The 13,363-nt window shown below is 43.4% G+C and overlaps 1 protein-coding gene across 1 annotated transcript in view; it reads left to right on the forward strand.

The window, feature by feature from the left end:
* The window catches only part of adarb2 (adenosine deaminase RNA specific B2 (inactive)), a 190,792-nt gene extending 177,429 nt beyond the window's left edge, over window positions 1-13,363 (forward strand). Inside the window, exons 8-9 of the mRNA XM_060922521.1 lie at window positions 5,525-5,712; window positions 13,187-13,363. Coding sequence (XP_060778504.1) covers window positions 5,525-5,712; window positions 13,187-13,363 — 365 coding nt within the window. The remainder of the gene's footprint in view (window positions 1-5,524; window positions 5,713-13,186) is intronic.

Here is a 13,363-nt window from a genome sequence, read left to right on the forward strand (position 1 = left end):
TACTTTTATTCCCTATTTTGTTGCTTTTTTTTGTATTTTTGGGGGTTTTGTTTTCAAGTAGAGTTTTTATTTCGTCCTCGGTTGGTTCAGTAACACACTCCATTTTATTCTTCTTCTTTAGGGTTTTTGATGGTTGGCAAACCAAATTAAAGGTGCATTATTGCCACTGACTGGGCTGGAGTGTGGAACAGGAGATATTGGGGGGGAACTATATTCTTTTACCTATTTCTGTTTTTTTAAAAATACTTGATAAAGTGATATATCTGACTTGATGCGCTCCACCATTTTGTTTTTCTCTACTCACGGTATATGAACTGATAGCCTAGTAGAGGAGTAGCCAATCAGAGCGCATGATTTCTCATATCTAGTGAATGTGGATAGAATAAAAACTCAAATCTATACTCAGAGATGCTCTTGGAGGAAATTACTCAATATCTTCTAACCAATCAGGTTCAAGATTTCAACAACACTTGTATAACGCAGAAGTTTATATGGAGAAACTTTAACCATTGTGATGTACAGTATATGGGAGAGTTGTGGACTCTGTGCTGCTGCTCTTATGTGGAAAATGAGCTTAAAAGCTCGTTCTCAGACTCATCAAATTTACTTATTTATCTAGCCATTTATTTATTAATTGTTACGTTTGTGGAAATCACGACCCATGTCACTCTTTTATCATAAGATTTTTTGAACGTTTAAACAAGTAGGCTGTAGATAACGTCAACTTGGACCGAATCTCTTGTTTTGGCCAAATTTTCAAGATCAAAGGTGACAATAGCGCAAATAAATTGTCACAGAGCCTAATATTTTAACATCTATATTTATTTTTGAGCGTCTGTGGCTGCAAAAAGTTTGAAAAGCTCTGAATGAAATAAATAGTTTAATGAATTTTAGGTTTTAATGTTTAGTAATGCTGCAGAACTATCGATTTGATTATTGTAAAATGCGGCATGGTGGTGTAGTGGTTAGCGCCGTCGCCTCACAGCAAGAAGGTCCGGGTTCGAGCCCCGTGGCCGGCGAGGGCCTTTCTGTGTGGAGTTTGCATGTTCTCCCCGTGTCCGTGTGGGTTTCCTCCGGTTTCCCCCACAGTCCAAAGACATGCAGGTTAGGTTGACTGGTGACTCTAAGCAGTGGCGGCTCCTGAATTTTTTTTCGGGGGGGCAATTTTCCCCCGTTATGTCTACACGGACCGTAAATGTCCACAGGACTGAAGTAAATTGACCTAGGTAGCAAATCAATTGGCCAAACTTGTTTTTGCCTGGTAAATTCAGATATCAATACAGACAATCTCTCTTGGCGGCACAGTAGTGTAGTGGTTAGCACTGTCGCCTCACAGCAAGAAGGTCTGGGTTCGAGCCCCGTGGCCGGCGAGGGCCTTTCTGTGTGGAGTTTGCATGTTCTCCCCGTGTCCGCGTGGGTTTCCTCCGGGTGCTCCGGTTTCCCCCACAGTCCAAAGACATGCAGGTTAGGTTAACTGGTGACTCTAAATTGACCGTAGGTGTGAATGTGAGTGTGAATGGTTGTCTGTGTCTATGTGTCAGCCCTGTCATGACCTGGCGACTTGTCCAGGGTGTACCCCGCCTTTCGCCCGTAGTCAGCAGGGATAGGCTCCAGCTTGCCTGTGACCCTGTAGAAGGATAAAGCGGCTAGAGATAATGAGATGAGATGAGACAATCTCTCTTCTCTCCACGAGGTGGCAACACTGAACAAGTTAAAGGTGGCAAACTAAGGTCGCCTAGTAAACTAGACCCACCCGCCTAGCGGCCAAAAATATTTTTGCCTACGAGTGGCAAATATTCACATTTAGTCTGGCTTGCCAGGCTAAAACTAAGGAAGATTCATTGTGAAGCCTTCAAAGCAAAACGTTTGGCATCACAATCAATTAATATTACATTACTCATTTATTTTCTTATATTTTTCCAGTATCCTATAATAAGTAGACACAAATTCTTAATTATAAACATATTCTAGGGCGGCACGGTGGTGTAGTGGTTAGCGCTGTCGCCTCACAGCAAGAAGGTCCTGGGTTCGAGCCCCGGGGCCGGCGAGGGCCTTTCTGTGCGGAGTTTGCATGTTCTCCCTGTGTCCGCGTGGGTTTCCTCCGGGTGCTCCGGTTTCCCCCACAGTCCAAAGACATGCAGGTTAGGTTAACTGGTGACTCTAAATTGACCGTAGGTGTGAATGTGAGTGTGAATGGTTGTCTGTGTCTATGTGTCAGCCCTGTGATGACCTGGCGACTTGTCCAGGGTGTACCCCGCCTTTCGCCCGTAGTCAGCTGGGATAGGCTCCAGCTCACCTGTGACCCTGTAGAAGGATAAAGCGGCTAGAGATAATGAGATGAGATGAAACATATTCTAATTTCTTCATTCTCATCTCATCTCATTATCTCAAGCCGCTTTATCCTTCTACAGGGTCGCAGGCAAGCTGGAGCCTATCCCAGCTGACTACGGGCGAAAGGCGGGGTACACCCTGGACAAGTCGCCAGGTCATCACAGGGCTGACACAGACACGGACAACCATTCACACTCACATTCACACCTACGGTCAATTTAGAGTCACCAGTTAACCTAACCTGCATGTCTTTGGACTGTGGGGGAAACCGGAGCACCCGGAGGAAACCCACGCGGACACGGGGAGAACATGCAAACTCCACACAGAAAGGCCCTTGCTGGCCCCGGGGCTCGAACCCAGGACCTTCTTGCTGTGAGGCGACAGCGCTAACCACTACACCACCGTGCCGCCCATTTCTTCATTCTAAAGAATGCAATTAAAGTGGCAGGATATAAATCCAAAACAAGTGTTTATTTAAGTTTTGAAAAAGATGAAGAAAAGCATAACTATCAAACAAACATGTGCAGCTTAATTATGTGGGTTTTTTTTTATATGGAATTGCACTATTTTAACAACAAATAATAATTCTAAATAAATTCTGCAGTTTTTTTCCCCCAAGAATTCCTCCAGAAAGCCATGGCTTAAAAGGAAATTTAAAGTATTACAAGCATGTCAATGAACACAAAAGGCTTTAGTTATTTAGCTATATACACACAAGGTTACACAAGGTTTTGTAGTCAGTGCAACTTGGCTTAACAAGTTGGAAGAAAGGTAAGGTGCTGCTGGCTCCAATGAACACATACTGTACAATATATAAAAACTGAAAATATGCTTAATTTACACCAAGTCAGAGAGAACTTGAGGCTGCTGAAATATTCCAAGCATGGCAATGTTAAACTGCCATTGGTAAAACAAAAACATGGCAATGTTTAACTGCCATTGGTAACACACACACACAAAAACAACTTTTGCCTAGTAAATTCAAATATCACTGTACCGTCTGCTGTGCTACTTCCAGGGTGGAAGAGAACGCAAGGGTAGCAAAAAAGAGCATTGACTACATCACAGCCAGCTAGCCAAGTTTTCCGGTGGTACCAGTTCTTGTTAAAACCTCTTGAGTAGGTCTTCTCCCCCTTCGTAGACACTTACTTGATGTTTAAATTCGGTCTAGGAGGTCCTAGCTGTTTGATTGCCGTTTTCTCCTCATTGGTACGACGACTAAAGGGAACTTCTTTCAGAGACGCTATCGTATTGTGGCACTCAACACTCGCCATCTTCTTCATAGAATGTTCACACATTTCCCGCGCAAGTTGCATTTTCCAGCCCCAAATTATGTTCATAACCCACCAAAAAGCAATTAAAACTGCCCAATCTGGCAACACTTGCGCGGCGCAACAGGCGTATGACGTAAGCATGCTGCTTGTGCGAGCACATAAAACCTAATAGAAAATGCATTGGGAGCATGATTTTCGAAAAAAATGTACGTACCATTACAGTCAATGGGAGATTTTGGGGCAAATCTGAACCTGACAGAAATCGCCCCAAAAGGGTGTGGCTACACCAGGCGCGACCTTAGCCTGATTGGACAATGACATTACTGTTGCCGTGGTAGTAGAAGTAGATTAAAAAAAAATCTCCCTCCCTGTTTGGGAGTGCGTCGCCCAAATCGCCCCTATTAATGAGCCGCCAGTGACTCTAAGGCTACATCCACACGACAACGGCAACGAGATTTTTTTTTTAAATATCGCGTCCACATGGGCAACGGATCAGTAAAATATCAGGTTCATATGGCAACGCAACGCTTGCTGAAAATGATGCAATACACATGCCACACCTCTACGTGCGCTGTAAGACGGTCCCATCGGAGACACCAGAACAATAGAAGTAGACGCATGTGCATAAACTCCTTCTTCTGTAGCATTAGCCACATAAAGTTTTATTAATCAGTAGCGTAAAACGAAAGACGCGGAAAGAGGAATGAATGGGGGTAGATGGAAGCCGGTACGCCAACATTCTGATATCCTCCAGAATTCTTTAATGGTCCGGAATAAATTGAATGCTACACGTTGATGGATTACTTTGTTCTTCTGCGCCCTTTTTGAGGAATGTATTGTCGGACTTAAACCAACATCTGAAGAGGTGAGATCGCTCCTTTTTTTTTTTCCTATTTTTGCTGGCGGGATTGTTTTTGTTTTTGGAAAGCGCATGGGCGGTGCGCGGTTTGGTACTGCTTCCGCAGTGTTTGAACTAAAGACTCTGCCCTAAGGGCTATTCTCTCACTCTCTCCCTCTCTCACTTTGCACCATTACACAATAAATATTCACAGTGAAAATATTTTGTAAGCGCGTTTCATGAACCAAGTTATAGGATTTGTTGACAACTCGCATCGAGTTCGTTACACTTCTACCCGGCGTGAAGCACTGACAGTCATGTGGTTGTGATGTCATCGTAAACAAATCCGTTCTACTCATCCAGACGACTTCGCAACGGCGCCGTTGCCAGATTTTTTCCACTCTGGAACCCGTTCTCAAAAGATTTCATTTTGGGGCACCCAAAATGCCGGTGCCGTGTGGACGCCAGGCCGAAACGATAAACAATTTTATCAGATTCACCTGAATCCGTTGCCGTGTGGACAGGGCCTAAATTGACCGTAGGTGTGAATGTGAATGGTTGGTTGGTTGTCTCTGTTTGTCAGCCCTGTGATGATCTGGCGACTTGTCCAGGGTGTACCCCGCCTCTCGCCCACAGTCAGCTGGGATAGGCTCCAGCTTGCCTGCGACCCTCCATAGGATAAGTGGCTACGGGTAATGGACGGATGGATAAAATACTCCACAAGTGAACAGAGTATCTGTGTAGATCATCATCATCATAATAATAACAATAAAAAAAATGTCAGGAAAGTTCACAAGCAATCCCATCTGCATGAGGAACAACCCCATATGATCTTCCTGCATGAAGTTGATACTCATACCGTCCACTAATAGAGCAAATCTGTTCTAAACACCACCGTTGTTGAGTTGAAAAGGTGATTCAGTGTGGTTACAGTTATTCCTCGGCTTCCTAAGCAGGTATTAAAGTCCACTGTGCGGTAAGAAGTGGGCATTAACTCCTACAGATGATATTACAGGATTTAGACTTGCTTCTGATACTGTATATGAGGATTGGTGTGTGTGTGTGTGTGTGTGTGTGATAGGTCTAAGCAGCAGTGAATGTTGGCAGCAGCTCAAGGCTTCGTGCTTCAGCGTGAACTGGACTGCAGGAGATGAGCAGCTGGAGGTGATCAACGCCTCCGTGGGCAAACGCCAAGACTCTGGAACGCCATCACGACTCTGTAAACGAGCACTTTTCACACGCTGGAACAGAGTGTACCGCAAAGTAAGAGCTGCTCCGCCCACACACACACTAATCTAGTTGGATTTGGTGATAAAATGAAACAAAAATGGATGTGCAGAAATTCTCAGTCAGCCTTCATTAATATAAAAATGAAACTCCTCACACTGCAGTCACATGCTTCATAAAATCCATAATAAATAAAGTGCTTTATTTATTTATTTAATTCTTCATGCATTCATTACATAACGACTGCTAATGCAACCTCCGCAAATGTTTACCGAGAAATTTCTTCATGCTGATTAATCGGTCCAAGTGTTTCACTTCAGAAAATAATAAACCACATAGAGAGGTAGCGAAATTCAAAATGAATGAATGGAGGAGAGAGATGATCATTCTGATTGTCTAAAATGTGCTGAAACCTGAATAAATAAATAAAAAAAACCTAAAATAATAAATTAAATTATTCTATCCACATTCAGGGGATGTGAGAAATTGTGTGCTCTGATTGGCTACTCTACTACGAGGATATCAGGTCATATACTGTGAGTAGAGAAAAACAAAATGGTGGTGCGTGTTGCTGAACCAACCGAGAATGAAATAAAAACTCTACTCGAAAACAAAACCCCCAAAAAACAAGCAACAAAATATGGAATAAAAAGTATATGATGGTAAGGACATATCTTTTTTTTATTTTCCAAGAATTATCATCACATTTTTCACAAATTGCTCCTGTCATTTCACCGGTTTGTTTACATTCTTCATCTTTAAGCCTTAAAACTTGTTGAATTTTTTTAGACTGGTTCAAAAGCTCAAAGAAGTTTGAAAATTACAGAACTGAAATGTCCAAGAAAGAATTAAATACATGTCTAAAGCTGTTCTATACCTCGGCAAAACAACACTAAAGTCAATTCGTGCCGCCATCGATAGGTTTTTAAGAAGTCCGTCTAAGCAGAAGTTAATTTGTCAGATGTTTTGTTTACAGTTATTTATTGAATTTGCAAAAAATAAAACTAAAAATGCCCGGTTTCTCAAAATCCAGCGAATTATAGCCGATTCAGTGCTATGTCGGCTATCAGCTCATGTACAACCCGATTTCGTGGAATAACTTAATTATATGGAAAATCTTGTGTTACAAGTTTCGCATGCTCCGATTGGTTACTCTACTACTAGGCTATGAGCTCATATACCGTGAATAGAGAAAAAACAAAATGGCAGATCGTGTTGCTGAACCAACTTGTAAACTGTTTTTAAATCTAAATTTGTAAAATTTCTTGTGAAAAGCATTCTTTTTCTAGACTGAATACTAAGGGGTCATCCATAATTTTCATTACTATCATGAGTCTACAAAGAGTAGACTTTTGAGCAACCCCCCTCCCCCCCCCAAAAAAAAAGTGTACATTAGCGGACAAAAAAAAATGATGGATCTATGTGGAATAGGAATTCAAAATAAAACCATGTCTTGTATTACTTTTTATTAAAATCGGATGACAGGACAATACAAAGATTCACAAGAGAAGAAAAGAAGACACAAGTACAAAATACCCATAGGATATCCTACGTACCGTTTTACGAGAGAAATAATCCCGAATTGTAAAAGTCGACTTGATTTTTTCCATCTGGACGATCGCTTGCCGGCACGGCTCAGCTTGCTTTGAAACGTTCGTTTTTGATTCTTTCCAAGCAGCCTGTCCTGCCCTACCTGCCTCCTGCCACTTCTCAGATGAATGCAGGAAACAAACGTTTAAAAACTACTCGTACTCGTTTGAAGGAGTCTTGTGAATAGTGGTATTTCTGCTATTCACAAATTTATAAACGCGGTCAAAATCTGGGTCAGCCATTGTTGCTGTATTGAAGAAAGAAAGCGTGTAAAGCTCGCTGGCAACACCGATGTGGCGCAAAATTTTTAACATGGCGGCCGCCGATTCACACATTGACGGATCATCATTTTTTCATTTTTAAAAAGTGTACGCCTGGTCATTAACCCCCTCCCCCCCGCGTACGGTTTGTACGCTCGTGATAATGATGAAAATTATGGATGACCCCTAAACGAAGGTTCTCTGAAGGGGGGAAAAAATCCTACACATTGGCGATGAAAGGCTCCACTTTTCCCCCCTCATCATAAAATCCATATTCTCTAAACATACAAAAAATAAAAATAACCCTTCATGGCCCCTCCCCTTTTCCAGTATTTTCTAGCCTTTATTTGCATACCGGAACCTCATTGGTGCTTACATTTTATGACACAATAACAGATTTTTGCTGGTTCGTAAAAAGGATGAAGTAAAACTGTTGCCATGACGGTTTTGACACCAGTAATTTATACATAAATCAAAGCAAATTTGATAAAACTGTAGTTGAGTTTAAAGCCTTAAATGTTGTAATGCTAGCAAACACCATGATTAATCAATCAAACATAGCATTAATGCTAGAGGTCATAGCTTTTAATTCCTGACCTCAAAAAAAAAAAGCCCTCTCAACTCAGGAGCTCGGTATGATGATCTCAAATCGGAGTTCAACAAGTGACATCAAATCAACATGGCTGCTCACTGCATCAGCAGTCAACCAAGTATCACTTCTTCCCTTTAAAGGAGTTAGACTGTACATACGAGTATTAGATTTTGATCCATCAACATGTTGGCATACAACCCCGATTCCAAAAAAGTTGGGACAAAAGTACAAATTGTAAATAAAAACGGAATGCAATGATGTGGAAGTTTCAAAATTCCATATTTTATTCAGAACATAGATGACATATCAAATGTTTAAACTGACAAAATGTATCATTTAAAGAGAAAAATTAGGTGATTTTAAATTTCATGACAACAACACATCTCAAAAAAGTTGGGACAAGGCCATGTTTCCCACTGTGAGACATCCCCTTTTCTCTTTACAACAGTCTGTAAACGTCTGGGGACTGAGGAGACAAGTTGCTCAAGTTTAGGGATAGGAATGTTAACCCATTCTTGTCTAATGTAGGATTCTAGTTGCTCAACTGTCTTAGGTCTTTTTTGTCGTATCTTCCGTTTTATGATGCGCCAAATGTTTTCTATGGATGAAAGATCTGGACTGCAGGCTGGCCAGTTCAGTACCCGGACCCTTCTTCTACGCAGCCATGATGCTGTAATTGATGCAGTATGTGGTTTGGCATTGTCATGTTGGAAAATGCAAGGTCTTCCCTGAAAGAGACGTCGTCTGGATGGGAGCTTATGTTGCTCTAGAACCTGGATATACCTTTCAGCATTGATGGTGTCTTTCCAGATGTGTAAGCTGCCCATGCCACACGCACTAATGCAACCCCATACCATCAGAGATGCAGGCTTCTGAACTGAGCGCTGATAACAACTTGGGTCGTCCTTCTCCTCTTTAGTCCGAATGACACGGCGTCCCTGATTTCCATAAAGAACTTCAAATTTTGATTCGTCTGACCACAGAACAGTTTTCCACTTTGCCACAGTCCATTTTAAATGAGCCTTGGCCCAGAGAAGACGTCTGCACTTCTGGGTCGTGTTTAGATACGGCTTCTTCTTTCAACTATAGAGTTTTAGCTGGCAACGGCGGATGGCACAGTGAATTGTGTTCACAGATAATGTTCTCTGGAAATATTCCTGAGCCCATTTTGTGATTTCCAATACAGAAGCATGCCTGTATGTGATGCAGTGCCGTCTAAGGGCCCGAAGATCATGGGCACCCAGTATGGTTTTCCGGCCTTGACCCTTACACACAGAGATTCTTCCAGATTCTCTGAATCTTTTGATGATATTATGCACTGTAGATGATATGTTCAAACTCTTTGCAATTTTACACTGTCGAACTCCTTTCTGATATTGCTCCACTATTTGTTGGCGCAGAATTAGGGGGATTGGTGATCCTCTTCCCATCTTTACTTCCGAGAGCCGCTGCCACTCCAAGATGCTCTTTTTATACCCAGTCATGTTAATGACCTATTGCCAATTGACCTAATGAGTTGCAATTTGGTCCTCCAGCTGTTCCTTTTTTGTACCTTTAACTTTTCCAGCCTCTTATTGCCCCGTCCCAACTTTTTTGAGATGTGTTGCTGTCATGAAATTTCAAAATGTCTCACTTTTGACATTTGATATGTTGTCTATGTTCTATTGTGAATACAATATCAGTTTTTGAGATTTGTAAATTATTGCATTCTATTTTTATTGACAATTTGTACTTTGTCCCAACTTTTTTGGAATCGGGGTTGTATCTCATCTCATCTCATCTCATTATCTCTAGCCGCTTTATCCTTCTACAGGGTCGCAGGCAAGCTGGAGCCTATCCCAGCTGACTATGGGTGAAAGGCGGGGTACACCCTGGACAAGTCGCCAGGTCATCACAGGGCTGACACACAGACACAGACAACCATTCACACTCACATTCACACCTACAGTCAATTTAGAGTCACCAGTTAACCTCACCTGCATGTCTTTGGACTGTGGGGGAAACCGGAGCACCCGGAGGAAACCCACGCGGACACGGGGAGAACATGCAAACTCCACACAGAAAGGCCCTCGCCGGCCCCGGGGCTCGAACCCAGGACCTTCTTGCTGTGAGGCGACAGCGCTAACCACTACACCACCGTGCCGCCCCCGGGATTGTATTTGGTTGTTAAATCTGTACCAGTGACTCCAGTTCACCGTGTTCAGGGGTTTAGTATACGCCGCTCATCATCGTTTGAACACACAGAGGTTGAAAATCCAGCTCCTGTGTTTCAGATGCAGTGTTGATGGCTCATTTGCATACTGAACCCTCATTGGTGCTTACATTTTATGATGCAATAACACTTCGAGGTCAGATTTTTAGCTTCCTGGGTTTTATCACACGATAGTTACCAGGCAGGGAAGGCAGAGACTTCCTTGAGGCAGGTGAAGTCAGTTAACCAACTACATCTTTTTTGAACTGCTGCTCATACAATGTCAAGATCTGAAGGAACACCGGCAGAGGAAAGCGCCATCCACCCACTTCTGCATACAGGAGCTCATTGATGCCCAGGATGACTTGTGCCAGCTTTGTTAGAGGAAGTCATGTTCTCACTGCTGCTTGGCTGTCTGTTCCCAATGACTAACTCAGAAAGTAGTTAATAGATTTTGATGAAATTTGGACGAAAAGCGAGCCATGGGACCAGGAACAATTGATTAGATTTTGATGCAAATGCGGATATGTACGTGTGTAACTCAAAAAGCAGTGAACGGATTCGGATGAAATTTGGTGGACAGCTTTAGTATTAGGCGAGGTTCAGGGGATTTGATGTTGATATGTGGCTTAGTGGAGATATGCATTTGACCGAGTGCCCTTCATGTTGGGTACTGTTGCTGTGATTGATTTTTTTTTTTGGGGGGGGAAGGCGAGAGAGAGAGAGAGAGAGAGAGCACGCAAAATAAAGAGAAAAGGAAAGAGAAAGGGAGAGAAGAAAAACCAAGAGGAAGGAAACAGAGCAAGAGACAAAAAAGGAGAAGAAAAAAGAAAGGAACAAAAAGAAAAAGCAAAACGAAGGAAGGAAGAGAAAGGAAAGAGCGAAAGTAAAGGAGAGGAAAAAGAGCAAAACAAAGGAAAAAGAAAAAAGCAAAATGAAGGAAGAGAAAGGAAAGAGAGCAAAAGAGAAAAGGAGAAGAAAAAGGAAAAAGAGCAAAGAAAGAAAGGAAAAAGAAAAAGCAAGCAAGCAAGCGAACGTAAAAAGAAAGTGCAAACGAGAGAGAACCCCACCCCTCTTTGACAGCATGGACAATTTTGTGATGTCATGATGAATTTTTTTTTTAAAGAATGAGAAACGGGGCAGCACAGTGGTGTAGTGGTTAGCGCTGTCGCCTCACAGCAAGAAGGTCCGGGTTCGAGCCCCGTGGCCGGCGAGGGTCTTTCTGTGCGGAGTTTGCATGTTGTCCGCGTGGGTTTCCTCCGGGTGCTCCGGTTTCCCCCACAGTCCAAAGACATGCAGGTTAGGTTAACTGGTGACTCTAAATTGACCGTAGGTGTGAATGTGAGTGTGAATGGTTGTCTGTGTCTATGGCCAAGTTTACATTAGACCGTATCTGTCTCGTTTTCTTCGCGGATGCACTGTCCGTTTACATTAAACCGCCTGGAAACGCCAGGAAACGGGAATCCACCAGGGTCCACGTATTCAATCCAGATCGTGTCAGCTCCGGTGCTGTGTAAACATTGAGATACGCGGATACGCTGTGCTGAGCTCTAGCTGGCATCGTCATTGGACAACGTCACTGTGACATCCACCTTCCTGATTCGCTGGCGTTGGTCATGTGACGCGACTGCTGAAAAACGGCGCGGACTTCCGCCTTGTATCACCTTTCATTAAAGAGTATAAAAGTATGAAAATACTGCAAATACTGATGCAAATACTGCCCATTGTGTAGTTATGATTGTCTTTAGGCTTGCCATCCTTCCACTTGCAAGTGGTAAGTGATATGCGCTGGGATCACACACACAGCAGCTCAGTCCTGAATCACTGCTTGTTCACTTCACTCGCGCGCTCTGTGAGCTGCGCAGGGCCGGAGTGCGCACCCTCCAGAGGGCACGCGCTGTTCAGGGCGGAGTGATTTGGAGCGCAGGATGCCTGCGGAGCCGAGCGTATCCGTGTATTGGTGTTGCTGTGTGCACGCAAATCGTTTTAAAAACGTTAATCTGATGATCCGCTGATATGGTCTAATGTAAACCCCATCTGTGTGTCAGCCCTGTGATGACCTGGCGACTTGTCCAGGGTGTACCCCGCCTTTCGCCCGTAGTCAGCTGGGATAGGCTCCAGCTTGCCTGCGACCCTGTAGAACACAATAAAGTGGCTAGAGATAATGAGATGAGATGAGATGAGAAACAACCTCTGCAGTGGCTATCGTTGCGCTGTAAACTTTCGGTTGATGTTAAACCCTGAAACGCGACTCCACCAGCTCTGACATTCTGCGTTTTGAGAAATCAGCATTAAAGCACTTATAAGTTTAGAGGTTTGGCATTTTTACAATCTCTAACCATAACTTAAGCGGAAACAGTACGAACTCTTTACTGGAAAAAAAAAAAAGTCAGGGTGTTTGCAAGGAGTTTCACTTTGAGAGAGAAGGAGAAAAAAATAATTTAACACACGACCTCATCATGGAAGTGTACAGAAGAGCTCCGGCTGCTCTACCAAATGGTGGCAGTTAAAGTCTAATGAGTGTAGAGCTGGTAATCATCAGGAAAAGCACTTGAGCAGCCTCCCATTGCAAACGCTCGGCGAGCACAGTGAGAGACGCACGAGCGCGCACACTCATCTCCCCAGAAACTTTACTTTTCTCCATGCTTCTTCTTCATCTGCTGCACCTCTCCTATCTCCCATCTCCGTGTGTGTGTGTGTGAGAGAGACAGAGAGAAAGAGAAAGTGTGTGATGAAAGAAAATGCACCAAAAAAGCTCACAGAATGTTCAATTGCTTGTGAAATTTAAATGGGGAGATTACACAGCTGTTGAAGTTCCCGCTTTGTGCCGGCTCATTCGTTTTTGTTTTGCTCACTCACTCTTATTTTTTCTTTCTCCTGCAGCTGGTAGCGAGCGCTCCGGGTTCAAGCAGCGGCCCGCTGACGTACGGCGAGGCCAAGCAGGCGGCAGCGTCGTACCAAAGCGCGAAGGAGCAGTGGGTGCGAGCGCTGCGGGAAGCTGGGTTAGGGACGTGGGTCCGGAAACCGGCAGAGCAAGAGCACTTCATTCTGACGGTGTGA

This window comes from Neoarius graeffei, chromosome 5, assembly GCF_027579695.1.
Source record: "Neoarius graeffei isolate fNeoGra1 chromosome 5, fNeoGra1.pri, whole genome shotgun sequence".
Lineage (NCBI taxonomy): Eukaryota > Metazoa > Chordata > Actinopteri > Siluriformes > Ariidae > Neoarius > Neoarius graeffei.